Source organism: Prionailurus bengalensis, chromosome E3 (genome assembly GCF_016509475.1).
Source record: "Prionailurus bengalensis isolate Pbe53 chromosome E3, Fcat_Pben_1.1_paternal_pri, whole genome shotgun sequence".
Classification (NCBI taxonomy): Eukaryota; Metazoa; Chordata; class Mammalia; order Carnivora; family Felidae; genus Prionailurus; species Prionailurus bengalensis.
Window position 1 is genome coordinate 34350010 of NC_057357.1, and position 26912 is coordinate 34376921.

Consider the following 26912-nt stretch of genomic DNA (forward strand, 5'->3'; position numbering starts at 1 on the left):
CTTACAGCTCTATGTGTGGGTTAGATTTTGTACTTTAATGGGACTTGATTTTGGTAAAGCTATTAAAACACTTGATTAAGTGTTACAGCTTCAAACACCCTCAAGGAACCATGTCAGTGTTCTCAGGGGTCTGGGTTTTCATGGAGCAGCGGGGGCTTGGTGGCCGTCCGGGGCAGGGGCTAGAGGCCACCACTGGTGTCCTCCCTGGCAAGCTTGAGCGCATGGGGCAGCCATGCCGTCATGAAGGCCTTTAGTGAGACCATTGGCTGACTGACTGACTCTCTCTCTCTCTCTCTCTCTCTCTCTCTCTCTGAAGTATTTGAATCATTTGTGGATTACGTGGCCGTGGAACAACTAGACGGAGACAATAAATACGACGCCGGGGAGCACGGCTTGCAGGTAATGCGGGAACGATGCGCTGCTTCAGTTGTGGACCAAACAGTCACTTGGAGCTTTTCATAAGCTGCTCAGACCCAGAGCTCAAAGGATTTGAATTCTGAGTGCAGCCATTACATCTTGGGAGCTGCAATCACATGGTGGGGGTGGGGGCTGGGGGGGGGGGGTTGCAGCTCGTTTCTCAGGTAGGCCTGTCACCCAGCACACGGCGTTTTCTCACTGTGTCCGTCCCCCCTGCTCCTGGCCTCAGTGCTGCCCACGCAGAGCTTTTCTTCCTCCGCTTCTCCGGCTGCGGTGGACTTTGTCGCTCGGACTCCACTTTGGGGTGCATGTGTGGGGTGCAGTTAGTTTTTGAAAGGGTCGTGACTTAGAGGATAAGGAGTGCGTCTTCTGTCCTGGTTCTGTGAACACGGGCTGTCCCTGCTTATCTTCCACAAGGCCCCGCAGGGACCCGAAGCTTCTGGCAGAGCAGTGAGCCTTGTGGACCGGTGACTGGTCAGGTGGAGAGACACGGCCTGGGGCACGATTGGTGGGGCCAGCAGCGCCCTCGCAGACGCAGCCATCCAGGGTCTGTGTGGCAGACTCCTAACCCGGACACATCGGCTCAGCCAGTTGCCAATTTCTCAGACCGTCCTGCTTGCCAGGCTTGCCGATTTATAATTCATGGTGCTGATGTGCCCCCTGTTTCAGTGGGCCTCGGATCTGCTCTTCTCCTGCTTGGTCAGGCCACTCAGGGATGCTGCACTGTGGATCGGAAAGTCACGTTGCAGACACGCAGCTAGACGTGCTCAGGGGGCACTGCAGTCAGCTCACGAGAATTGCCTTGTCCACAGTGGGTTTGGGGGTCTGGGTGAGCAGTACATAGTATTTTAGAATCACAGTCACAATGGCCCGTGGTGGAGGAACAATTCTTTGATTCTTTCAAGGTGTAGAAAAACCACGCCATTCCTTTGTGTGGCAGGAGGTTCCCAGGTTTTCATTTTTCTTTCCAGAGAAACCTTGCCCTCGTAAGCACACTGATTCAGCATCAGAGAACATTGTGGCTTGTCATAGCCCCGTTCCTCCGGGTGGACATAGCCCAGAAGCAAGGTCTGAATTGAAAGTGGAGCTGTGACAGGACCCCCGGTGGCCTGCTGGTGGCTGAGTTTGCCAGAGGCTTATTTTAGTGAGCAGACCGGAGTCGGGCCTGCAGGGGGGGCCTCGTTCAGGAGCGGGCGAGTCCCGCAGCACAGAGACTGAGCTGCTGGTACTGAGGACAGTCTTCAGAAGCGGGTTGGACTGAGCACTGAGGGCGCGCTCCGACGCGAAGGTCCCGAAAGTCCAGGGTGAGGGAAGCTGATCTAGTCTAGACCTCCCGGCGCATGATTGTCTGTGCCTCTGCCTGTTCTGTCCAGGTGTCTGTGGACACCTTGAACCTTACAGAATTGTAATCCTAGGCTTCTGCCTCTCCATTTAATGACTTGCTGTGCTTTTCCATGTATTTTCCATCATGTTTAATGAGCATATAACATGGCAGCATGATTAAGCCCCCATTCACCTGGCTATTGCCTGTGGTTGGGCCTCAGAGAGAACATAACCCAAAATAAACCTCGCACATGAGCTGCTGCTGCATGGTCTCAGTTTTGATAGCAGACGTGGTGAAGGTCTAAGTAGAACATCTTATTTTATTTAAAAAATTGTTTTAATGTTTATTTATTATTGAGAGAGCATGAGCAGGGGAGGGGCAGAGAGAGGGGGAGACACAGAATCCGAAGCAGGCTCCAGGCTCTGAGCTGTCAGCACAGAACCCAACACGGGGCTCGAACCCGTGAACCGGGAGATCATGACCTGAGCCGAAGTCGGACACTTAACCGACTGAGCCACCCAGGTGCCCCTTAAATACTTATTTTTGAGAACTCGTGAGTGGGGATGGTGGAGGGGATGGGGCGGAGGCGGAGTGGGGCGGTGGATAGAGGGTCTGAAGTGGGCTCTGTGCTGACATCAGAGGAGATGATGTGGGGCTTGAACTCATGAACCACAAGATCATGACCTAAGCTATTTTTATTTTTTACTTGAAATGTAGTTGACATGCACTATTTTATTTTAGGTGTGCCATGTAAGATTTGGTGTTGAGCATTATGAAATGCTCACCACGACAGGCCTAGTGGCTCTCTGTCCCCACATAGCGTTCTCAGTGTCACTATGTTGTACTTTGAATCTGTGACCTGTTTATTTTATAACTGGAAGCTAGTGCCTCTTGATCCCCCTCACCTATTTTGTCACATTCTCCAGCCCCTGCCCACCGAAAACCATCCGTTTGTTCTCTGCTTATGGGCCTGAACATTTTCAAAGCACCCAGCCTTGGATCCCGTAAACCACCCCCACCCCCCACCCCCCACCCCCGTCTTGCCAGCCGCCGTTGTTGCCCTTGTTCCAGGGATAAAGTAGGGCCCAACTAAACTTGGTTTCTTTTCCAATGTTCAGGAAGCAGAGAAAGGTGTGAAGTTCCTAACTTTGCCACCAGTGTTACATCTGCAGCTGATGAGATTTATGTATGACCCTCAGACGGACCAAAATATCAAGATCAATGATAGGTAATCTATTGTGGGGTGTTAAAGTTAAGATTGAATCATCACCTGACATGGGGGTCGGTCTCCATGCTTTGTTTGTCTTTTTATAATGTCAGTTCATCTCCGATGTACTTGGGAGTTCCCTTGTGCCTCAGTTTCCCAAGAAGTATAATTTTAAAGGGATAATTTCCTTTAAGAGTTTCAGAGGCTGCTCCTCCCATAACTCCCTCTACTGGAACCCTGCCCCCCTCTGTGCTGTGGCGGACGGACGTCCTGGGGAGGTGTGGGGGGGGGGCTGCTTTCTGTTCGACCCGATGTAGCTTAGCTGTTTGCTCAGGAGTGGGATTTGATGTTCCTGTATTATTTTGTACTCTCCGTATCAACTTCTAGAACGTGTTGGAATTTTCAAGAAGAGGATGTAGATGGACTTGTGTGCTTTACTGCCAGTGTTTTCAAAATTCCAGATAAAAAGGAATGATAGTACACACACCCTTACCTGGTTTAGAATACATTATTTTTGTCCTGGTTAGTTTGAGCTCAGGATAGGGTGGTTGGTCAGTCCCCCCATGGAACTGGAGTGAGAGTGGACCCAGTCCTATTATTTGCCACCAGCTGGGTCTTTGCCGGCTCCTCGTTGTCCACGATCGTGGAGTGTGTAGTAAAGAAACCGTCCCCACCAGATCTCACACGTCGGCAGCGCGCAGACTAAGCCCCACCTGGTGGTGGGTGTCGTTGGGTCCTCACCTTGCTTTTGTTGCTGCTTTTGGAATTAGTTGCCAACGTTAAAACAAAACAGATCAAAACCTTGAGATTTCACATAAAAGCCCAGATTTCTGGCATCTTTTAGGAATTCAGAACATGTGGCAGCGCAGCCAGAATTGCTGAGGGCAGCACTGGGGGCGCCAAGCCGGCTGCCCCTGGAGACTCCATGCGCCGCTCTCCTCCGCGTCTTCGCTGAGCTGCCTGCCCTTCTTCCTGTCTCTCAAGGCCCTCCTAGTAATTAATCGTGACCCTGTTATTAAAATGCTTATGGATCCAGTAATTTACAAACAAATCAAGTTCAGATGTCTCTCGAAATCCCAGGGTGTACGGGATCCTTTCTCACGTGTGTCCCCTGTCAGATTCGATCCCTCCAGGTTTCTCAAACCTGCAGCGTGTCCTCAGTGGTCTTGGTCCAGGACAGTCGGAATCATTCATTAATACATTTGCAGCCATCTACATCCTAGACAAGTCCTGGTGTGTGTTTGTCCTGAGACTGGCTGTTGTGTGACATCCTCAGCTTAGAAATCTGTTGGGTGTCTCCATGCGTTGTGCGCGTCTTCTCTCATACCTAGCTTCACATTTTGTACTGATGTGTGAATAATTGTCCTAATGAATAGGAGCCACCACAGAAGTCCTTCGGAGGGCCTCCCGAGTCAGAGTGATACTTCTCTTTCCAAATAAAGACGAGCCAGTAAATTAGAACGTCTAGCAATAAAGTCTCCACATGAAATATTTTACATGTCAGTGAAACCTGGATTTCTTTAAAAATGTTTTTTTAATAGGTTTGAATTCCCAGAACAGTTACCACTCGATGAATTTTTGCAAAAAACAGATCCTAAGGACCCTGCAAATTATATTCTTCACGCAGTCCTGGTTCACAGTGGAGATAATCATGGTGGACATTACGTGGTTTATCTAAACCCCAAAGGGGACGGCAAAGTAAGTGCCGGGCAGGGGGCGGAGTCAGATGTCATGGTGTGTGGGGCACTCACCCAGCGCTCAGCTTCGCCTTTTCCTCTCCCAACCCGATGGCCTGAATAGTGCAGGATTCCACCCTGGGCTCTGATTTATCTGTGTTCCCATGCATGAATGGCTGATACCTTAAAGGTGATAGTGAATGAGTGCTTGCACTTGACGTATGCACTGAAGTAGCCTTGAACATTGGACCGTTATCATTGCATACCTAATGGGAGGCACTTGCTCTCCACTTAAGAAATCCTTGGGCAGGTGGGAATGCAAGCTGGTGCAGCCACTCTGGAAAACAGTGCGGAGGTTCCTCAAAAAATTAAAAACAGAACTACCCTACTATCCAGCAATTGCACTACTAGGCATTTATTTAAGGGATACAGGGATGCTGTTTCGAAGGGGCACATGCACCCCAATGTTTATAGCAGCACTTTCAACAATACCCGAAATAGGGGAAGAGCCCAAATGTCCATTGACAGATGAATGGGTAAAGAAGATGTGGCAATATCTATACAATGGAGTATTACTCGGCAATCAAAAAGAATGAATTCTTGCCATTTGCAACTACGTGGATGGAACTGGAGCGTATTTTGCTAAGTGAAATTAGTCTGAGAAAGACAGATATCATATGACTTCACTCATATGAGAACATTAAGAGACAAAACAGATAAACATAAGGGAAGGGAAACAAAAATAATACCAAAACAGGGAGGGAGACAAAACAGAAGAGACTCTTAAAAATGGAGAACAAACTAAGGGATACTGGAGGGGTTGTGGGGGGGGGGAGGGATGGGCTAAATGGGAAAGGGGCACTCAGGAATCTACTCCTGAAATCATCGTTCCACTCTATGCTGACTAATTTGGATGTAAATTTAAAAAAGAAAGAAAGACAGACAAAGACAGAAAGAAAGACAGAAAGAAAGGAAAGAAAGAAAGAAAGAAGAAAAGAAAAGAAAAAGAAATCAATCCTTGGGCAGGGGAGGCTGGATGAATCACACGTTCTGCGCGCCTGCTTGTCTGTGCTGCGTGATGCTCCGTCGCGTCTCTTAGTGTTCCCCAGGGGTGAGGGTGTCCTCAGGGTCTGTGTCCAGGATCGTAGCGCCAGTGCAGAACAGAGCGGAGGCCGAGCCCACCTCCCTCATGTGAGGAGACTTGGGCAGGGGGTGCTCACACAGCCCCAGACCACGACGAACCTTTCCCTGCAAGACTTGGTGCCATTTAGAACACCTCGACCCACAATGAAGAGATCAGAAGAGAAGTACTCTATACAACTCTGCTGACCTTTTCTTGAGCCAGGCCCCCTCTTGCTGCGATAACGTATCCTATCAAATGTCCCATTGAATTTCGTAACCACACCGTAAAATCTCCAGTTTTACCGACGAAGTCAGGTGTACTCGGTATGATTTTCTCAGATCTGCAAAGAGTTGTACTGTCGGGAGATGGAATCTGATTCGAAGTGGGCCATTTGAGCATGTGACGGAATTGCCAAGGGACAAACTCACAGTGGCCCCAGAATACGGGTGCTGGCTGGCCTCTTCCCCGAGAGGGCGGCCCGAGGCGGCGCCTGGCCCGGCACCTCCCTGCGTCACTTGTAGGTAAACGCTGCCTCTCCAGTTGTGTGCTTCTCAAAGCGCTTTCTCTCTGCTGCATCTTGTTGCCAGTGGTGTAAGTTCGACGACGACGTGGTGTCCAGGTGTACGAAAGAGGAGGCCATCGAGCACAATTACGGGGGTCACGACGACGACCTGTCGGTGCGGCACTGCACGAACGCGTACATGTTGGTTTACATCAGGGAATCAAAGCTGAGTGAGTAGCCGGCTTGTTACCTGGGAAGCTTGACAGCTGTACCCTGAGCTGTGCCACTTGCCCCAGCACGTTCCGCGCTCTGCCTGTGCGGCCTCGCTCCCGACCTCCGCAAGCAAGCTGGACGGGGCCGTGTGGGTTTTGATGCGGGCTCACGGTACCAAGTCATTTCCCCCGAACCAGATCTGCTCCGTTTATGGCGACGCTGAACAGGGGCGTTCTCAGGAGGGGATCCTAGAACCCGGGCAGAGGTAAACGCGGGCACATTTGTCGTGCAGGTGAGGTTTTACAAGCTGTCACCGACCACGATATCCCTCAGCAGCTGGTGGAACGACTGCAGGAGGAGAAGAGGATCGAGGCTCAGAAGCGGAAGGAACGGCAGGAAGCCCATCTCTACATGCAAGTGCAGGTCAGCACCTCCACCCCCCGGGCGGGACCCGCGCTAGGCCTCGCTTCCGGAGCGCTGTGGCCTCGTTGGGGGGACTGCTGCCTGAGCACGTGTGCTCAGTTTCCCTGGCCCTATGGGGCATACGTTCCAGCGCAGGCTGAGGATTGATGTTAGACGTACTCAGACCCCCCGACACTGGGCCAGGGGGTGGATGAGAAGCACCGCGGGGCCAGAGGGGAAAGGCCTCAGGCGGGCGAGCTCCCAGTGGGAGGTGGCCCTCCAGGCCATGGAGAAGCTTGGCCAGTGGTGGGGACAGAAAAAAAGAGGGCTGGACGGAGAGGTGAATTTCCGGGTGGTTTGGTTGCGATACCAGGAAACGGGCGTTCCTTTTAGCAAGTTGATTGCCAGGAAAAAGCTGCCAGCTCGCGTATCCTGGCGGTATGCTGTCCAGAGACTGCCACACAAGCGGGTTTCCCGCTGGTGCTCGCGGTCAGTGGGCAGCGGCTGTGTGGAAACGGAGGTGTCTCGATTCTGATGAAACACCTGATTTCCTCCGGTCACTTTGATGTTTTTCTCCTTGGGTCTTCTGAAGAAGGTTCTTCGGAGCAAAAGACTAGCTGTTCTTAGCATACTACTGTAAGAACTTTGTTTTGGCTGGGGTGGTCGCGTGGCATTTATGTATCGTGTGGAAAGTGTTGTGTTTGCTTGTGGCTTTTCAGATAGTTGCAGAGGACCAGTTTTGTGGCCACCAAGGCAATGATATGTACGATGAAGAAAAAGTGAAATATACTGTGTTCAAAGTGTTGAAAAACTCCTCACTGGCTGAATTTGTCCAGAACCTCTCTCAGACCATGGTGAGTGCCACCCGTTCTGGGGGTGGTTATTTTGTTCTCCCACGTTCTCCTCCCTTGCTTATTTAACTGCACGGGATCAGATTGGGCACCCAAGCCCTGGAATACTAGGAGCTCTGAAGGGTGAGTCTTGGACCACATCAGCAGGGAGAGCTGTAACTGTAATATAATCCTAGAGTCATCACATTCATATCGAATTTTTTTAAGTTTTTATTATTTTGAGAGAGAGTGCACACATGAGCAGGTGAGGAGGGGCAGAGAGAGAATCCCAAGCAGGCTCCACGCCGTTAGCACAGAGCCCGATGTGGGGCTCGAACTCAGGAACCATGAGGTCATGACCTGAGCTGAAATCAGGAGTCGGGCACTTACCGACTGAGCCACCCGGACGCCCCGTATGGAATTAAAATGTGAGCTGCTTTTAATTACTTTGGTTTGCTTTTCTTCCCCCTCCCCTCCCCCCCCCCCAGGGGTTTCCACAAGATCAAATCCGATTATGGCCCATGCAGGCAAGGAGCAATGGAACCAAACGGCCAGCGATGTTGGATAACGAGGCAGACGGCAACAAGACGGTGAGTGTCGCGGGTGCCACCTGTCCTGATGGGGGTCTGTGGAGGCCTGGCCTGCGCGCCAGCGTGCCTTATCTGCTTCTGGCCCACTTTGTGGGTGGTGGGCGTGTTCTTCACCCTCACACAGTCTAAAACCAGCCTCTCTTTTGGAAATAGATGATTGAGCTCAGTGACAATGAAAACCCTTGGACGATATTCCTGGAAACCGTTGATCCGGAGTTGGCCGCCAGCGGAGCCACGTTACCCAAGTTTGACAAAGATCGTAAGTGTCCTCGGAGCGCAGAGCTGGCTCCCTGGACCACCGTCTAGACTCACAGGGTCCGGCGTTCTTCCCTGGCAAAGAAACCGGCCCTCAGCCCCCTCCTGTGTTCGTGTTTCTTGGCAAAGCTGGGTGGGCCCCACCTCTGCCGGTGGCTGGAAGGCACCGGCCACGTTGAGTCCTCCTGTTCCACTTTTGTCTGGGCCCATGGTTTGCCACGTGCCTGACAGGGGCTGTGACAGCGCTGGGCTTGTAGACTCTCTGCCAAGGGCCGGTCCTTAATAGTTGGGGCTTTGCGACCCGTGCGGCCTGCGCCGCCCTGAAGCGGCCGCAGAGAGTGTGTGGATGGACACTTTGGCCGTAGGTTTACACAGCAGGTGCCTGTAAGATGCTGGGTGGTTCTTGCTACAGACCAGGCTGTCCCTTCTGGCGGCGAAGACACTATATTAGCATATTTCCATGGCAACGCTCAACCAGCTAGTTATACCTGTTCTGGAAGTGTGAGATGCCTGATGAGTTCACTGCCCTGGCTCCCAGCCTCACTGCCTCAGATTAGTGTTTCCCAGGGGCCTGTTTGGAATGATGCTGTTGACCTGGGATCGGGGCTAACCCTCCCCTGAAACAGTTGCTTTTAGGCTCTGTAAGCCTTCCTTTGGGATGCCACTAGGCTTACTGTTAACATTTTTAAAACACTGTCCCGAGTGTTAAGATCCTAACGAAACCTGTTTGTTAACCTTATAGATGATGTCATGCTATTTTTGAAGATGTATGACCCCAAAACGCGGAGCTTGAATTACTGTGGGCACATCTACACACCAATATCCTGTAAAATCCGTAAGTCCTTGTTGTGCCCACCTCGGAGCTGGTTTTGTTAACGTGCTGGCATGTTACAGCCTCGGATTCTTTGTTTTCTTGAACCCAGGTGATTTGCTCCCGGTTATGTGCGACAGAGCGGGATTTACCCAGGACACTAGCCTTATCCTCTATGAGGTTTGGACGGCGTGTTTTTCCATAATCCGCGTATCTTGGGTGGTTGGGGGAGGGCTGTCTTTGTTCGTTTTGCTGGCCCTGAGTTCACTGTTCTGTGAAGTGTGCAGCTCAGTGGTGGGGGCCTCGGGTGGTGTGGAAGGAAAATGACTTTCCCTCATTTAGGCCCAGTGATTATTACGTTTTTATGGATATTATTATTTACTTAGCGTTTCGCTTATGAAAAATGTAGGGCTGAGAGTACTGAATATGCAGAAAGTGGAGGCAGTGTCTGGCCATATTACACATAAGCAGATGTTGAATTGTAACCGTTCATCTCTTTTCCTGTAGGAAGTTAAACCGAATTTAACAGAGAGAATTCAGGACTATGACGTGTCTCTTGATAAAGCCCTCGATGAACTAATGGATGGTGACATTATAGTGTTCCAGAAGTATGTACTTTTTGAGGGACTCTTATCACTTTGTATGGGCGTTGAGGTTTTTCCATAAGCCCTAGAACCAGGAGACAAAATTGCATCTAGACCCCAAGTTAAATTTGTATCTGAGATTGTGGATAGAGGCCGACCTTCTCTTGGTTTGGGGATGATGGGCAGTGAGCCTCTTCCTCATTTAATGAATGCTTTATTTCCGAAGAAACGGCGTAGAGCAGGGTAACTCTTAACGGGGTGGCAGACGTCTTTACGGAACTGCACGATGGTTTTCCTTCCCTTAAAGCGTGAGGTTCCCCCGTGTGCACCTGCGTGGATAATCCGTTCAAATCGGTGTGCATTAAAACCCTTGGGGCTGCTGGGCTGCTGTCGTGGCCCCTGGTCTGAAAGTAGACTTTTCCCCTGCTCTTGAAGACTTCTGTTTGGAGGGCCAGGCAGTAAATAACCTAGACTTAGCGACTCCCCAGCCCTGCTGCTGGAGCCCGAGAGTGGTCGCCCGTCCCGTCCGCTTCTGGTCAGAGAGGAGGCTCTGCCCTGAGGCGCTTGACCCTGAGTCCACTGTTACTTCTGTATTGAGACGAGGGGCAGAAGGCAGTCAGCACTAGCACTGAGCCGGCTCAGGGCACCCCTCCTGTGCCATCCTGGCTGCTGACCGGGGTGCCCGGGACAGACTGTGGCACCCTAAAATGCGAGTCAGAATTTATGTCAACACCAATTTCTGTCTGTCACTGTGGTTTGGGAGATGATGCCTTTTTTTTTTTTTTTTCCTTTTAACCAGTACCCCTGGCCTGGACTTTGATTTAGTCTGCAAACTGTTTTTTTCCTCCCACTAGGGATGACCCTGAAATGATAACAGTGAATTACCCACTGCAAAAGAATATTTCAGAGACCTCTACCACCGTGTTGATGTCATTTTCTGTGATAAAACAATCCCTAATGATCCTGGATTTGTGGTTACATTATCAAATCGAATGAATTATTTTCAGGTATTTGATAAATGCTCTTTTCCCTTTGTATTCTACAGCAGAAAGACCAAGTTTTTAAAACAGCGCTTGTTGAAGGCTATTGGATTTGGTTCTGGAGGGAGGGCCTCAGCCCTGCTATGAGGAAGTTCTTGATTGAGGGGCTTGGCCCTGGGCCAGCGGCTGTTCTTTCCTGAGGCCCACCCCGCCCTGTTCCCCCCACACCCTCCCACACCTGCCCCACATCCCTTATATCCACCCCACCCCACGCTGCACCCATCCCACCCTGCACCCACCCCGGCATAATTTGGTTTCAGAGATGATGGTCTTAACAGCATCTTTGCTTCAATTACAACATGCCATTGGAAAATAAACCTGTAGACCTCACCATTAAAAGTTACGAGCTCGGGGCGCCCGGCTGGCTCAGTTGGAAGAACAAGTGGTTCTTGGTCTCAGGGTCAGGAGTTTGAGCCCCGTATTAGGTGTAGAGTTTACTCAAATAAACATACCAAGAAAAAAGGTGAAAGACCCTGTAACAGCTAACTTCGCCAGTGTGCTGCCCCCATGAGGGCACACTGGGGAGTATCATTTATTCCTGGTAGGTGTCAAAGGTTCAGGCTGTTTAAGTTCAGGCTGTTTGTTTCATACTTGTGTAAAAACATCAGGTAAATGGCTTCATTGGTAAGGTTTATATGCAATTCTCAGTTCATCCCTGAAGGAGACTTCCTTTCTGTCTGTGGGCCCCTTCCCTCCTCCCAGGTTGCAAAGACAGTGGCACAGAGGCTCAACACCGACCCCATGCTGCTCCAGTTTTTCAAGTCTCAAGGGTAAGCCTCGGTCGCTCGCTGTTCTGTCTGTCCCGCATGCCGTCCCTAGTCCGTCCAGACATCGTGGAACTAACTCTGATAGGTTAACACCTGACATGCCCTCACTTAGTTTCCGATAGAGTCGTCCGCACGCACGTCCTGACCACACTCCTCTCGGACGTCAGACTAATTGGCGGCCTCGTCCAAAGCCAGACTCACTGTAGATACGTTGTCAGCACATCTCCCACGCGTCCGGCCGGGCTGCCCCAGCCAGACTTGTGTGTGCCAGTGGGACAGCCAGAGGGACGTGGGCCTCAGGAAATGGGAGTATTAAGGGAGGCCCCGTGCCAGGCCCAAGTTCAGGTGTAGGCGGAAGGCCAGTGGTTTGCTTTTACTCACACTCACGGGGATTTGGTGTAGGCAAATAATTAACAAGGCATTTGTTTATGTGCTGTTTTCTTGTGCAGTTATAGGGACGGCCCAGGTAATCCTCTTAGACATAATTATGAAGGGACTTTAAGAGATCTCCTACAGTTCTTCAAGCCTAGACAACCTAAGAAACTTTACTATCAGCAGGTATGAGCCCGAATTCATGTAAGTGGGTCATGAAGAGAAGGTTTGGGTTTCGTGGAAGCACATCTGACGGTCTCTCTTTTCTTACCAGCTGAAGATGAAAATCACAGACTTCGAAAACAGACGAAGTTTTAAGTGTATATGGTTAAACAGCCAATTTAGGGAAGAGGTAAGTTTTTTTTTAACGGTAGGAAGTTTTACTTTTATTGGCGTTTAATGTTTCTGTCCGTCTAGCCCTCGAAAACTAAAACAACAAAGGGAAGGTGTCAGAGGCCCTCAGTCCCCTCCAGCCACGATGACTGGAGCATTTTCAGTCGGGGCTCTAGCTGCTTGGCCCCAGGCAGTATCTTTCTGGAACCCCGGCTGCCTCTGGGCCTCCTCAGGTGGGGCGGGTGCCGGGGTCTGCCATTGCTGAGGCTGGTTCTGCACGGAAGGCAGGCCCAGCCCGCCTGCACGTGGTGGTTCTAGAAAGTCTGGCCCTGCTTGGACCCCGGTGTTTTCGCCTTTGTAGCTCCACCAATCTTGAAGGCGCATGTAGGCCACGTGCTGTACGCGTGTTCCTCTGGTGGAATTGACAGGCTGAGATACTCCGCTCCTCCTCTGGGCCTCGTCTGGGCTGTCTGTCTGTCACGTCACCATGCTGGATCCGGCAGGCAGGGGCGGGGGGTGGCTTTCCGTGGGGTTTCCTGAGGAGCTGTCCTGTGAAGGGCGACCTTTCTGTATCAGCGTTGTTTCCTAAACTCCTCTCGGGTCCTAAACACCTCTGGGGTGGGGTGGGCATCTCCGGTTTGGGCCGGTGGGCAGAATTCACGCATCTGGAGCCCTCGGAGTGGGGCATCGGTGATGCGGTGGGAAGCTAGAGACGACAGAACGTCCCTTGCCGTTCTTTCCTTCCTCGAGCAACGTGGACGTGTTGTGGCAGACCTCTTCCGTTTTCTTGAAAGCATCGATTTCCTCTGGTCCTTTTCCTAGGAAATAACACTATATCCCGACAAGCACGGGTGTGTCCGGGACCTGCTGGAAGAATGTAAAAAGGCCGTCGAGCTCGGGGAGAAAGCGTCAGGGAAACTTAGGCAAGTATTTCCTGAAGCTGCCGGCGGGCCGCGGGGGCGTCACCAGGGCACCCGACACTGGGACCCGCACACAGTGCTGCACACCGGCTTTCAGCCCGTCTTCTGTAGCAGTTCATAGACCCTTCATAATGGGGACCCCCCCCCCGCCTTTTTCTTTTGAGAGCAAGAGAGAGCACAAGTGAGTGAAGGGCAGAGAGAGAGAAAGAAGTGGGGCCCACATGGGGCTTGTGCTCACCCGATGTGGGACTCGAACTCCTAAACCGTGAGATCATGATCTGAGCCGAAGTCAGATGTTTAACCACTGAGCCATATTTTCTTCTTTCCCTTTCTCCTGATTATTACTAAGCTATAGGAAGAACTTGAGATTCAGGTGGAAAAGCCACTCGGTAAGGAAAGGATGCAAATAGAGGATCAGCCAAAACTGCTGTTGGTTGTGCGTGAGGAATCAGGGCGCTTCTGAGCCATGTAGCCGGTGTTCAGGCTGAAGTCAGAGGCCCCCGATTGGCGAGCAGTGTTCATTTCAGAGAGTTGACCGTTCTTACCATGGGGCCGGACAGGCGCTCACAGGACATAACAGCCCTTGGGGCTACTTGGTTCCTGGAATGTTTGCTCAGTGATGTTAATAAAAGAATGAGATCTTTATTCTCTAACGAGCTAGAGGGAGAAAGAGCGCAAGTCTGGCCCCGTTTGGAACCATCGCGGGAAAGATGTGCCCGGTTTGGGGAGACTTGGTCTCCCTCTCCGTGCCCAAATGCAGCTGCATCCCCTCCAGCCGGAGCATCCCCCTCGGCCTTTTCTTGAACCACACACTCCAGGGGGACCACTGACTAGTATTTTGTGCTGTGTTCCTTGAGGACGCCTGCTTTGGACATTCCCAGTCTCTAACAAGGAAAACCATAAGCAAATGTTGATAGCTTCGTAATAAAGAATTTCTAGGAGAACTCATCAGCCCCTTTTATCCCGTGGATTGGTGTGGCTCACTCCCTGCCTCCCCCCCCCCCCCCCGTTTTGTGCAGGCTGCTAGAAATCGTAAGCTACAAGATTATCGGTGTGCACCAAGAAGATGAGCTGTTAGAATGCTTATCTCCGGCAACGAGTAGAACGTTTCGAATAGAGGTAATGGGCCCTCGTGGGCGCGGGGCGGGGTCGTGGGGCGGTGGGACGGCCGCTGGCAGGCGGTGGATGCTGCTTCTGTTTTGTCTGCGCGCTGGAAGAAGTGAGCCCTGCAGTTGATTTTGTTCTTCCGGCTGCTGAGAAGTTAACGTTGCGTTGTAAGAAAGTACACAGAATGTGCTTTTTCACTGTAGTCGTGGGCAGTGTGTACAGCTCGGCTTCCGGAAATCCGTTGGCGCGTTGAGCGGCCCTCCCTGCCTGTCACACTTGCCTGGTGGCCCACTCTGCTGAGATGCTGTCCCTTCACGTGCAGCTCCGCCCTCCTGCCCTCCCCTCGGGGGCTGGCCTCTACATGCCCATCCACAGGGGATCCTAGAGGAATTGTCCCCAGATGGGAATTCTCGATGTGGGCCCCCAGGCAGGTCTGCTCAGGAGCTCTGGTTCCCTGCCGAGTGTGGAGCAGCTGAAGTGTCCACAGTGACCAGAGTCGCACGCACTTTGGTCGCTGGAACCTCAGAGTTTCCTGCCGACTCAGAGACCCCTTCCAGCTCTGAGCTCCCCTGGTTCTGATGAGACCCAGACACAGCGCTGGGCGGGCGTGGGACCCCGCTTCCTTGATGGGAGTGAGGCGGGCAGACGCAGTGTGTGTCCACGTGGACTGCACCGCCCGGCTCAGTGTGCGCCCCCACCCCCCACCCCGCGTCCCAGGAAATCCCTCTGGACCAGGTGGACATAGACAAGGAGAGCGAGATGCTCGTCACCGTGGCGCACTTCCACAAGGAGGTGTTTGGGACGTTCGGGATTCCGTTTCTGCTGAGGATCCACCAGGTGAGGCCGGGGAGGTAGGCTGAGGGCTGCCGCCAAACGTGAGATCCCGCGGCGCCACGCCGGGGCTCCCGCCGCAGGGGAGTGCGCACACGTGTCCTTTACCCTTCGTAGGGCGAGCATTTCAGAGAAGTCATGAAGCGGATTCAGAGTCTGCTGGACATCCAGGAAAAGGAGTTTGAAAAGGTAGGCAGGACTCCCGGGCCGCACGCCGAAATCCTGGCTCCCGCGGCGGCCGGACTTTGGCCGGAGGGGGGTTTGCTGGCCCCCAGGGCTCACGGAGGAGCGGCCCTTCTGTCTTTCAGTTCAAATTTGCCATTGTGATGATGGGCCGACACCAGTACATCAACGAGGATGAGTATGAAGTGAACCTGAAAGACTTTGAGCCCCAGCCTGGTAAGAGCCCTCCCGTGGTCAGAGACGCGGGCGGCCCTGGGTCCCAGTTCCTTCTGCGAGGCAGGGAGGCACAGCGCGTGACCCATGGGTTCCTCTAAGACGCATTCAGGGTTGGCATGTCGGTGGCTCTCCAGCGTGTGCTGGGAAGTGGGGGGGGGGGCATTGCGCTGGGTTCGGCCCCGCTTCCTTGCCGTCTAGCCTCAGCCCTCAGCCCTGTGTCTCTCTCTCCGCCAGGTAACATGTCTCACCCTCGGCCTTGGCTAGGGCTTGACCACTTCAACAAAGCCCCAAAGAGGAGTCGCTACACCTACCTGGAAAAGGCCATTAAAATCCATAACTGACTTCCTCACCCAGTGCGTGCGAGGCGAGGGGCCGTGCGTGGGTGTGTGCCCCTTTTTAACAGCCTAGAACTTTGGTACACGCGCACCATCTGAAGTCTTCAGCAAGAGGATTTGCTGCTGATGTTAATTTTATTTTGTTGAGGCTGTTCCGTTTGGCTTCTCTGTATCTATTGACTGCCCTTTTTGAGCAAAATGAAGGTGTTTTTATAAAGCTTGGATGCCAATGAGAGTTATTTTATGGTAACCACAGCGCAAGGCAACCGTCAGCGTAACGGGGGAGAAGAGGTGAGGGCCACGCGGCTCTGGCTCGAGGCCTCTGGGCTGTGTCCAGTCGGCAGAGGCCTGCCTGGCTGCCTTCTTGGGGTCGCGGGCGCCAGCCCCGCAGCTGGTCTTACGTTGAGGCTCGTCTGACGTTTTCCCCTCAGTTCTACTTTCCAACCTTTTGTGTGCATCTGTAAAGGCAAAACCGAGAAACTCACAACCTAATAAATAGAGCTCTTTCCTTCACTGCGTGTACTGTCCCCCTTCCTCGGTCCCCCTCCCCCGCCCCCCGCTGCCCGGGTCTCTCGGTAAACGCGTCTCAGTCCGTCAGCCGCTACCGTCCTTCAGCCCGTGTGCAGCGTGGACGCCCCCGAGTGTGAGCACGGTCCTGGCGGACAGCCCGGGCCCCTTTGGTTCGCTTGAAAACGCTATTTGATACAAGTGAGGTGTCAGGCGTGCTGCCTGTGGGCAGACTGACTCCACAATCTCAGCAGTTCATACAAGCAGGTGAAAGAATTCTCAGTAGAGTTTCCTCGGAACAGAACAGACGGAACAAGAAAAGGAGAGCCTTTTAGCAAAGAGGGCATGCTCACTAGTGGTCAGTACGCTGTTGACTTTGTAAAAAAAAAAAAAAAAAAAAAAAACGAAAAAAAAAAACCAAAAGAAAAAGAAAAACAAACAAAAAAAAAAACAGAGAAATGAAATTGTATATTTAATGAGTGAACATGTATAATTCACCGCTGGGAGGAGGTGACTTTTTGTTGGGTGCATCTAAGTGACTCTTCACTGATGTTGATATTCATTGTGTGTAGTTTTATTTCAGTCCCAGCCTCGTTTCCTCTTATTTTGGAGCTAATGCCGGCTGCGTGTCTAGTTTTGAGTGCAGTAAAATAGAATCAGCAGATCACACTTATTTTTCATCCTTTCCCAGGATTTTCCTTTCTTTCTGTAGCATCAGTGTATACCAACTCTTCCTGTATATTGCCTTTTTGCTGGAAAATGTTGTATGTTGAATAAAATTTTCTATAAAAACTGGAAATCAGTGAGTGACGTGCAGGTCGAGGGGAGACTTCTGCTCCCCCTGGAGGTCTGTGTTCCCCCTGCTGTCGGGGTTGCTCGTGGATAGTCCTGGTCATCCGGGGGTTGGATTTCGCCTCTTCCAGGCCATGGTCAAGCTCGAGCAATGGAAGGTTTCCCGGGAGGAAACCGTTGCCCACATCTGAGGACCAGAAGCATGCCGGAGCCAGCCCGGCACGACTTTGTCTGCAGGTTTCCATGGCCCCGTGCGCGTCTCCGCCCCCCGGGACCCGCCCCCTCCTCGCCCTGAGAGAGTGGAATCTGGGCAGGCCGGCGAGGTTTTTTCAGCGTGTGTTTGACTCTGAGCATGAAAGAGTTGGTCTTTTGTTTGAGGTTTGGCCGTGGGTTGGCTCTAGTAGGATAGCTGGATCGGTATTCTCCCTTAAGTTACCGAGTGACTGCCTGTCGGAAAGACTGGTGATGTGGACATACGCTACGCTTTTGCCTCTTCATTCCCTCCGAGCTACAGGGTTCGGCGTCTGAGCTCCTGAAACTGATTTGGGGGCACGGGGTGGAACCCAGCCTTTCAAACAGCTCACTCTAAGCCCCGAGGACGTTCCCATCTATTGGCAGCCATCAGAGTTCGCAGAAGGATGGGTCCCTTGGGAACCATAATGCGACCAGAATGAGGGGCATGGCCATCGCACGTGACCCGTACGTGGGAGCCGTGTGCAGAGAAAAATTCAAGCGTCCCAGGGTACGGCGCGTGCCATTTTCTGTAACGGCTGTTCTTTGTAGGCAGCCATGCCCTTCCCGCTGGGGGACCGGTCGCCTTTCTCTAAGAACTTCCAGCCTGCTGCCTCGAGGACCCCCACTTCCAGCAGGAAGGGGTGCGCGTCTCCTGCGTGTTGCCAGACTGGTAAAAAGCGGAGTCTTGTGTGCACGGTGCTGAGAGGTGTGGCTTTGGTGCTTTGGTGCGTGACACCATGCTGGGGTGAGGCCCCCCGCAGCGTGAGTCCGTCAGGATGGGGGACCCCAGACCGGATCCCTGGGATTGCGTGGTGGATCCTCGTCCGGGGCTCCCCCCCTGCATGGCTCTGTGCTTGTTCGGAGGCACGCGGTCGTGGTCTGCTTGTTTAGGATGGGGACACATGAGCGTCGTGCTGGAGTCCCCAGCGAGAAGCCGCGGCGTGGGAGAAGATGGCTCCGGGGCCCCCGTGGTGGTCTCGGGGACAGTTACTGAGCTCTGCTGCTGGAGCCTGGTAGCAGCCTCGTGCCATACCTGAGCAGGTGAGCGCGGCGGCATCCGGGGCACAAGTCCAGGGGGGAAGGAGCCGTCGGGGAAGAGGCCGCGTGAGCACGAGCCCGGGGTCAGGCCTTGCCTGAAAACACTGCCAACGTGGACACGCACCTCGGACGTCAGCACGCCGGAACCAAGGGCCCCATGGACTTCTGTGTGGGGCTCCCGCCTTTCCCTCCATCTTGCCGTTTCTGTCCTGGCCCGGCCCTGTCCAGGAGCGCCTCCTGCCACGGCAGAAGGTTCTGTGCGTGGCCCAGAGGGGTAGCCGCAGCCACGCATCCCTGCCGGACGCCCGAGATGTGCCGAAGCAGCTGAGGGGGCGGATTCGTAATTTCACTTTTAAGTAGCCGCGTGTGGCCAAGCGTCTACCCTGTTGGAGAAAGCCGCTCTAAGCCGATTTTCCTCCGGTTCGTTAGGGGTCGTTCCGGAGCCTGGACTTAACGTAGAAAACCGTGGCAGGTTTTCCTGGCCTTTTCTTGCTGGATCCATTTACCGGATGGGAGCAAAGTCAAAGACCAAGCTTCCTGAGGCTTTGCCTTGTCCCCGGGGGAAGCAGAGCCTGTGCGGACCTGTCCTTCCCGCCTTTATCTTTGAGTGAGGCTTTGAAGCCAGGCCCTCCGGGGTTTTAAGAGCGGTCCGGGCAAGACGCAGGGAGGGCCCCCACGCGTCTGACCCGCCGAAGGATGGGTGGATCCAGGAGTGGGCCTGTGGGTGCTGACGCCGCGATCTGGCCGCAGTCGGTTCATGTTCACAGACGTGATCGGATGTTGGGAGGGAAAGCCACACCCCAGCCCCCACGGTGCTCATCGGCCCACTTTGCCGGCACCGAAGAGCCTGTCCCTTCAGGCTCGCTTTGCAAAGTCCGCCTTGCGTCAGGCAGGCGGCACAGACGCGTTTGAGCCACGTCTGCAGCCGCTTTCAGCCTGCGGCCTCTCCACACCACCACCGCCCTCCCTAACCCTAACCCTAACCCTCCTTGCTCCTGCGCGCGCAGCACGACTTCGCCTGGGTGCCCGCGGCCCCCCCCAAGTGCTCCAGGCTCCCTCCCGACTAAGGCCAAGAAGCCCCACGCCCTGCGGCCTGGTCCTGGGATAAGGCAGGGCGGGGGCGGGGGGTCCCCCTCCCGTCTCTGGGCTTTAGCCTTGATTGGGGACGAAGGAAGCTAAGAAAACTCAGGCGCTCTTGTAACGACCCTCACCGTTGACTGTGCCCTACTGCCTCTGGGCCGCCCGGAGTAGCCAGGGGACTTCGACAGTCTGTGCCACCTGGCTGGGCTCTGGGCTTGCCTGCTGGAGAGCTGGCCTCAAGAGCCAGACTCTGCCGGCCTCAGCGTCCTGCTTTCCAGGCCCTCCCAGCTGGCCGTCCTGGGTGGAAGGAGGGGGGCTGTGGGATCCCAGGCTGGGGCCTCCCTCTGAGCCCTGGGCCCTTCCAGCCATGCCGCCCAGGTGGCCCTCCGGGAAAGGTGTGCCCTGGGAGAGCGAGGCCTCCGGGCCCCACACCCCAGCCTGATCTTCAGCGAGATCTTGGAACAGGAGTGTGGCTGGGGGGCTCCCGTTAAGGCGGCGAGTGTGGAGGCCCTGGGAACACGGGGCCAGTGGGGAGAGGTGAGGCGCAGTCACACAGCACTTAGCCCAACGGTTGCTGGAGGGTGCCGTGCGGCTGGACCATCATAGGTTTGGTTTTTATTTTTTTTAACATTTATTCATTTTTGAGACTGAGAGAGACCTGAGCATGAGCGGGGGAGGGGCAGAGAGGGAAGACAGAATCCCAAGCAGGCTCCAGGCTCTGAGCTGTCAGCACAGAGCCCGACGCAGGGCTTGAACTCACCACAAGATCATGACCTGCACCGAGTTGGATGCCCAACCGACTGAGCCACCCAGGGGTCCCTCATAGGTTTTAAAAGAAGTCGGAAAGTCTGGATTTTCATCGTGAGTCTGCCAGTCAAGTCCCTGAACGACATTTCCTTACGGTGGGCAGGCAGTCTGAATCAGAAAGGACCGGAGGCTGGTCTGTGATGTCACAGTCGGGAGGTGGCCAGAGCCATGCGGGACCTCGAGGGCATCCCGGGGACCCACCACCTTTAAAGAAAAGTACTGTGGGGGCTGAGCCATGCTGACGGAGGAGGCCTGAACACCGGCACCCTCTGACGCACCATGAGGAGTGTGTTTGCCACGAGAGGTGCCTGTCCTGGGACTGATGCTCCCGTCGGGACCCATCTGGGAATCACAGTCAAAACCAGCAAGTGCCCCGGTGATCGTGGAATCGGAACAAGGGCCTCGAGGCAAGTTCACCAGAGGCATCTGGTTCTGGCTCAAGACGGGTCTTGGCTTCTTCAGCAGAGCCAGGCGCGCCGGTGACCATCCCCATGTGGCTTGGGTGCCTCCGCACAGGTGCAGAGCTCCCCAGAACCGGAGATTGGCTCGGTCCCGGTGAAGACGTCTCCTGGGTACTGGCAGCCGGGAGGCCTGACCTGGCCTCTCAGGGATCATGTCCTGCCGTGTGTTTGAGCTGGCACAGTCTCCTTCAGGTGTGGACCCAGGTGGGTGGCCACCTGTGTTGTCTACCTGGGCCTCTCTCTCTCCCCGGGTTCACCTGACACCCCTGTCCCGGCTTGCTGTATCACAGATAATAGACTGGCTCTTGGGTCCTGGGGGCCTATTGGGTCCAATGCTTCAGCTTTTTTTTTTTTTTTTTTTTTAATGTTTATTATTTTTGAGAAAGAGAGCACGAGCAGGGGAGGGTCAGAGAGAGAGGGAGACCCAGAATCCGAAGCAGGCTCCAGGCTCTGAACTGTCAGCACAGAGTCCGACGCAGGGCTCGAACTCACGGACTGTGAGATCATGACCTGAGCCGAAGTTGGATGCGTAACCGACTGAGCCACCCAGGCGCCCCAGATGCTTTGGCTTCTAACCCTCAACACCTTGCTAAGATGGGTCCATTTAGGTGTTGAAATGGAGGCTCCTGGCCCCGTAGCTAGCACCGAGTCGGAGGTTGGTGCTCTCCCTGGTTCTCCAGAGCATCTGGGGTGTGGGCGGAAAGCCACCTTCCCCTGGCATCTTCAGGGGGCTGACATTCAGATCCAGAGAAATCTGTCCCAGCCGGCTACATGCAGAGGGCTCTCCCCTGACCTTGTGAGGCTTCCGGGAACTTCTCTGCCTGCTGACTGGTAAACTGCTCTACACACACACACACACACACACACACACACTTCCATACCTTTTCAGGGAGCCGGGCCCTGCTGCCTCCAGTTCCTGGAGCAGGGGGACCCTCCTGCCTGGGCTTCCGCATCTATAGGATGCGAGGCGGGGGGGGGGGGGGGGGGGGGGCGGGACACTGCCCTCCCAGGGGAGGGTGAGCATCACAGCAAATTTAGTGCCTATTTATTTAAGTAATCTCTATGCCCAACATGGGGCTTGAAGTCACGACCCTGAGATCAGGAGTCTCAGTTCTGACTGAGCCAGCCTGGCACCTGGTTCTCTTTCTTTTCTGTCTCCTAATTCTCCTGCACTCTTCCCCCCTTCTGTAGGAAATTCACTTTAATTGAAAAGGTGGGTGAATATCATTCATCTTGTTTTGCAAAATAAAAATCCCTTAGGGGGCGCCTGTAGAGATTACTTAAAAAATCTTTAAAAACAAACAAAAAAATTCTCTTAGTTTCCTCCCCCCCCCCCCCGGGTTTCCCCTCCCCCCCCACCTCATCCCCAGCAGACCCCATGTTAACTCAGGGGGGATCCTGGTCCTCGTCAGCTTGGGGCCTTTTAATGTCCCAAGCGTTGGCCAAATTCTCGTGGATATGCGAGGCTGTGGATAATGGGGAGTGAGGTGTTCCCCCCACCCTGCCCCCAGCTGGAGGTACAGAGATGTTTTCAGATGCTGAAGCTTGAGCTGAGGGGAAGGGGCCAGGAGAGCAGGAGGTACCACGCGCCGAGGTCTCTGAGGGGTCTGAACGGCAGGCAGGGAGCCTGGGAACCTGGTGTGGGGAGTCCCGCTCCCCACGGTTCATTCATTTGTCCAATGCTGACCCAGCCCCCTAGCTGTGCCAGGAGGACAGAGGGCAGGCGCCTTCACCCCCTCCCTGGGACAGGAGGGACCCCAGCAGGACAGACGTGAGCAGGCAGAAGTCACTCGGTGGACGTTTGTTTGGCGGTGGTAGCAGACGAGCTCTTGCTGGCACACGGGGCACGTGTGCTTCACGTCCATCAAGCTGTCCATACAGAAGGGGAGGAAGCAGCAGCCCAGGAAGCACCTGCAGCCTCAGGAGCAGCGGGGTGTGGGCCAGAGCCTCCCTCCCCGCGCCCCGTCCCCCCAAGCCCAGCAGGCCCCGCCCCCGCTGATGCCCAGCCCCCCCCCCCCCCCACAGGAGGCCACTCACCCAAACACAAAAAGACCTGTACACAGCAGCCAGGTGAGAACCCCTGGGACCGGGGTGGTCACTGTTATGATGCGGTTCCCACAGTAGTGACATATGGACTGTACCGGGATGGCAGGGCCCATCCTAGGCATTCTGGTGAACAGAGCTGGGGATGGGGAGGGGGGGCGCGGCGCAACTCAGACCGTGGCCCTCTCCTGGCACTCCTGCAGCCTCTCCGTGCTCCCCTGCACGCCCAAGACCCCAGGGTGGGCTCCAGCTCCCTCTCCCTACCCCGTTTCCCCCACCCCTGCTCCTGCTGGCCTGCAGGGCTCAGGGGCCTCTCGCTGGTCAGGAGAGACCCAGGGAATTTGGAAGCATCTCTAGGTTTAAACTGGGCCCCTTCAGCTCAGTGAGCTTACCCAGGATAGCATACTCATTGAGCCCCTTTAAGGGGCGTCTGTTGGATGCTCTCAGTCAAAAGCTTTGATGCCCTGGTGAAGACGATACAATCCAGAATCTACCTGCTGGCGTTCTTGTGTCGTCCTCCCGCGTTTGTACAGCGGGGCCAAGAAATGTGTTTAGCTATTTAAGCCCTGCAACCACGTCCGCAGTCTCGGGTGTGCGGAGAAAGGGGGGCTTGGGTGGTGGCTGACTTTGTGGTTAAGAAAACAATTCCTGTGAGCTTTAGTGTCCTGGCCAAAGGCTCAGGGTCTGGTCTGCAGCGGTGAGGAGGGGCTTAGGGCCTCTCAGGCCTTGATCCCTCTGGGGTCCCGGGTGGGTGAGGGGTGCTGGCATTTGGAATGGACGGAGCCCCGATGTGCGGGATGCAGAATCCCCGGTTTGGCACCGAACTAAGGAAAGCGCTGTGGCTAGAATGGGTGTCCCTACGGGCCTTTCCATTCTGCCCACTGGGAATGTGCAGAGCAACCCTGCAGCTCCTGACCCTTTGAGACCTTTCTCGAGTATTCTGCATTCATTAACGGGCTTGTGTAAAAACCCCCTGAAGCCCGGGCCCTACCCTGGGCAGGGGCCACCTTCCGCTTCTCTGGCTGCGGCCAGTGGCTCGCACTGTGGAGTCCAGGGGGTTTGCCCCATAGGCCTGCCCTGAGCGCCCACTGCAGACCAGCCCCTGTGCCACTCATTTCATGTTGGAGAGGAGGGGCTACGGCCAGCCCTGGGGGGGTCACACGGCTCCCGGGGGGCAGCAGAGAAGGACTTTCAGAGGAGGTGCTGTTGGGGCAGAATCTCGAAGAGTGGGGCAGGGCAGCCTGAGGCCGGGAAAACCGAAGGGGAAGGAACAGAGGTACTCACCCGGGTGAATAGCCGGGGGGCCGTGGACATATATTGGAGGAGGCCCTTGAACTCTTGGAGGCCAAGGACCAGGAGGAGGAGGGGGACGAGGACGAGGAGGCTCTTCGGGAGAGAGGAAGGAAACACAGCCTCAGACCCAAAGTCCCGCCACTTGCCAGGCGCTGAGCTGACAAGGTGGCCAGCCTGCCAGCCTGAGGGTATCACCCATTTTACAGGAGGGAAAGCCGAGGCCTGGAGGAACGAATGCCAAGGCTTGCATAGCGTAGATGGAGCAGCTGAGGTTTGAACACAGACATTTCGGACCCCAACTGTGTCCTCATGTCCTAGAATGAAAGATCTTCCGGGAGGCAGTACCAGGAAACAGGACGTAAAAAGAGCACAGGGCCCATGATCTCTTTAAAAGAAACAAAACATCGAGTGTTTGTTGTTTACGTGTCAAACTGTGTGCCAGACGTTTTACACATCTGGCTCCATGGATTCTAGCGAAAACACCAGGGAGGTAACCGTGTGGTATTACTCCAATTTTGCAGATGTGGACACTAGGCTCAGAGAGGTTAACCAACTTGCCTGAGGTCCCCCAGCAAGCAGGTATGTGAATTGAGAATACCCACCTCCCAAGGAGGAAGGAGCTCCAAGGCTCCAAGAGTGGCAGCGTTTCATTTGCTCCATCCCAGAAGGACAGTTGGGGCCACAGCCCCCTCGCATTCCTCCCAGCCTTCGTTCCCTCCTGCCCCACAAGGGGACTGTCACGCCGTGTGCACCTGCAGCTTGCCCCCACCCCCCCCCACCACCCCAGCTCCCAGTGGTGAGCCCTATGCCAGCCTTGGAGTCAGGTGCAAGGCTGTCTGGACAGGGAATTCTGGGATCTGGAAACCCAGCGTGTGGTCTGGGAGGTGGGCGGATGAGCGCCCCATAATTGTAATGACTGTGTGGTCAACGGATGGGGGTCCACATGTGTCTCTATGGGGAATCATGGGGACCTGCCCCTCCCAGGTGAGGGGCCTCGTGGGCCTAATCGGAGCTGCCTGGGATCCCCCACCCCCACCCCGTGCCTCTTCCCACAATGGGGGTGGCCAGGAAAGAGGAAACCGCTCTCCGTTTTTTGCCCTCAAGTCTAGACTCTTGGGAACAGGAAGAGATTTCATACCCATCTGGTGCCCCCAGGTGTCCCACCTGAGGCTGGTCTTAGTACCCATTTTACAGGTGAGGAAACTCAAGGCCAGAAAAGAAGTATGTGGCCTGGGGCTGCCCGATGCCTGGTTGACACTCACCCCACCCAGCCGAGTTAGCAGCTGTCAGCCCTACACCGACCATCCCTTAATACTCTCAGCCGTTTTCCAGACGGAAAACGGATCCAGAGAGATTGGTGACTTGGCCCAAACCTCATCAGCAGAGCCGGCACCCCCCCACCCTGCCACCCCATCCAGTCTGGGTTGTGTCCGGCCACGGGGGTGAGGCAGGGGATGGGAGGGACAGGCCGCACCTGATACCAGAGAGTCATTCGGCTTCTTTCTTGGCTTCTTTTTTAAATCAAATTTATTTAAAAAAAATTTTTTTTTTCAACGTTTATTTATTTTTGGGACAGAGAGAGACAGAGCATGAACGGGGGAGGGGCAGAGAGAGAGGGAGACACAGAATCGGAAACAGGCTCCAGGCTCTGAGCCATCAGCCCAGAGCCTGACGCAGGGCTCGAACTCACGGACCGCGAGATCGTGACCTGGCTGAAGTCGGACGCTTAACCGACTGCACCACCCAGGCGCCCCATTCTTGGCTTCTTTTTAACACTTTAAGAGAGGGCACAGGATGTCGGGAGGCCCTGATTTGTCCCCATTGGGTCACACGGTCCCCGAGTTGGTGGGGGACAGCAGGATGTGACGGTGGGTGGAGTACCGGATTCAGCCCCCAACTAGGCAAGGGGACCCCCAGTCTCCTCTCCTGCTTCCCATGGGCGCCAAAGTCAACTGGTCACCGGGATGGCGGCGGGGGGGGGAACCTCTCACCCTGGGGATGGTTCCATCTTGGTGTCCTGGACGTGTTTTGTTCCAGCAACGGTATCCCAGCAGCGGCGGGTTCCAAGCTCTGAGCAGCGGAGCGCATATCTGGAGTCCCCATGGCGAGGCCTGGGTGCCCTTGGGCCAGAGTACCTGCCTGCCTGGTGCCTCTCCCAGGGCCTGGCTCAGGTGGAACAGCCATTGTGATGTGCATCCTCACAGGGGCCAGAGGCGTGGGCTCTGTATGCCCTCCCTGCAGGAGGAGGGGGGTCCTCCCGTGGCCCAGCCTGAGGATCCTTTGGAGGCAACCCTTCTCCCACTGTCCTTCTCGGGTTGAGCCGAAACCAGCCCTGGGTTCTTGAGGGCAGGGGTGTGGGGACCAATCTGGAGCCTTAAAAATATGAATCTAGGCTGGGCTGCACCTGGTGGCTCAGTCCGTTAAGCGTCCGACTTCGGCTCAGTTCATGATATCCCAATTGTTGAGGTCAAGCCCCAGGTCGGGCTCTGTGCTGACAGCTCAGAGCCTGGAGGAGCCCGCTTCGGATTCTGTGTCTCCCTCTCTCTCTGCCCCTCCCCTGCTCGTGCTCTCTTTCTCAAAAATAAATAAGCATTAAAAAAAAAGAAATGGGAAAGGATG

The 26912-nt window shown here is 54.6% G+C and overlaps 2 protein-coding genes across 3 annotated transcripts in view; one reads left to right on the forward strand and one right to left on the reverse strand.

Annotated features, from left to right (window-relative positions):
- The window catches only part of USP7 (ubiquitin specific peptidase 7), a 65421-nt gene extending 48077 nt beyond the window's left edge, over positions 1-17344 (forward strand). The window contains 22 exon segments of the mRNA XM_043560555.1: positions 317-399; positions 2860-2969; positions 4490-4646; positions 6335-6479; positions 6755-6885; positions 7584-7718; positions 8183-8284; positions 8438-8543; positions 9282-9374; positions 9463-9530; positions 9858-9958; positions 10789-10796; positions 10799-10941; positions 11677-11744; positions 12191-12299; positions 12388-12465; positions 13269-13369; positions 14386-14485; positions 15191-15310; positions 15422-15493; positions 15613-15703; positions 15938-17344. Coding sequence (XP_043416490.1) covers positions 317-399; positions 2860-2969; positions 4490-4646; positions 6335-6479; positions 6755-6885; positions 7584-7718; positions 8183-8284; positions 8438-8543; positions 9282-9374; positions 9463-9530; positions 9858-9958; positions 10789-10796; positions 10799-10941; positions 11677-11744; positions 12191-12299; positions 12388-12465; positions 13269-13369; positions 14386-14485; positions 15191-15310; positions 15422-15493; positions 15613-15703; positions 15938-16044 — 2228 coding nt within the window. The 3' untranslated portion in view covers positions 16045-17344.
- Positions 17345-22450: 5106 nt separating this feature from the next.
- LITAFD (LITAF domain containing) lies at positions 22451-26684 on the reverse strand. 2 transcript variants are annotated; one of them, XM_043560557.1, is made up of 4 exons: positions 25768-25804; positions 24285-24386; positions 22995-23139; positions 22451-22868 (listed from the first exon to the last, which is right to left on the reverse strand). In XM_043560557.1, exons 3-4 carry the CDS (start codon positions 23123-23125, stop codon positions 22622-22624), a joined length of 378 nt encoding a protein of 125 aa, XP_043416492.1. In that variant the 5' UTR covers positions 23126-23139; positions 24285-24386; positions 25768-25804; the 3' UTR covers positions 22451-22621. The 2 variants fall into 2 exon arrangements, with proteins under 2 accessions (XP_043416492.1, XP_043416491.1); XM_043560556.1 differs by lacking the exon at positions 25768-25804 and adding an exon at positions 26285-26684 and having other exon boundaries at positions 22455-22868.
- Between the last annotated feature and the right edge of the window lie 228 nt (positions 26685-26912).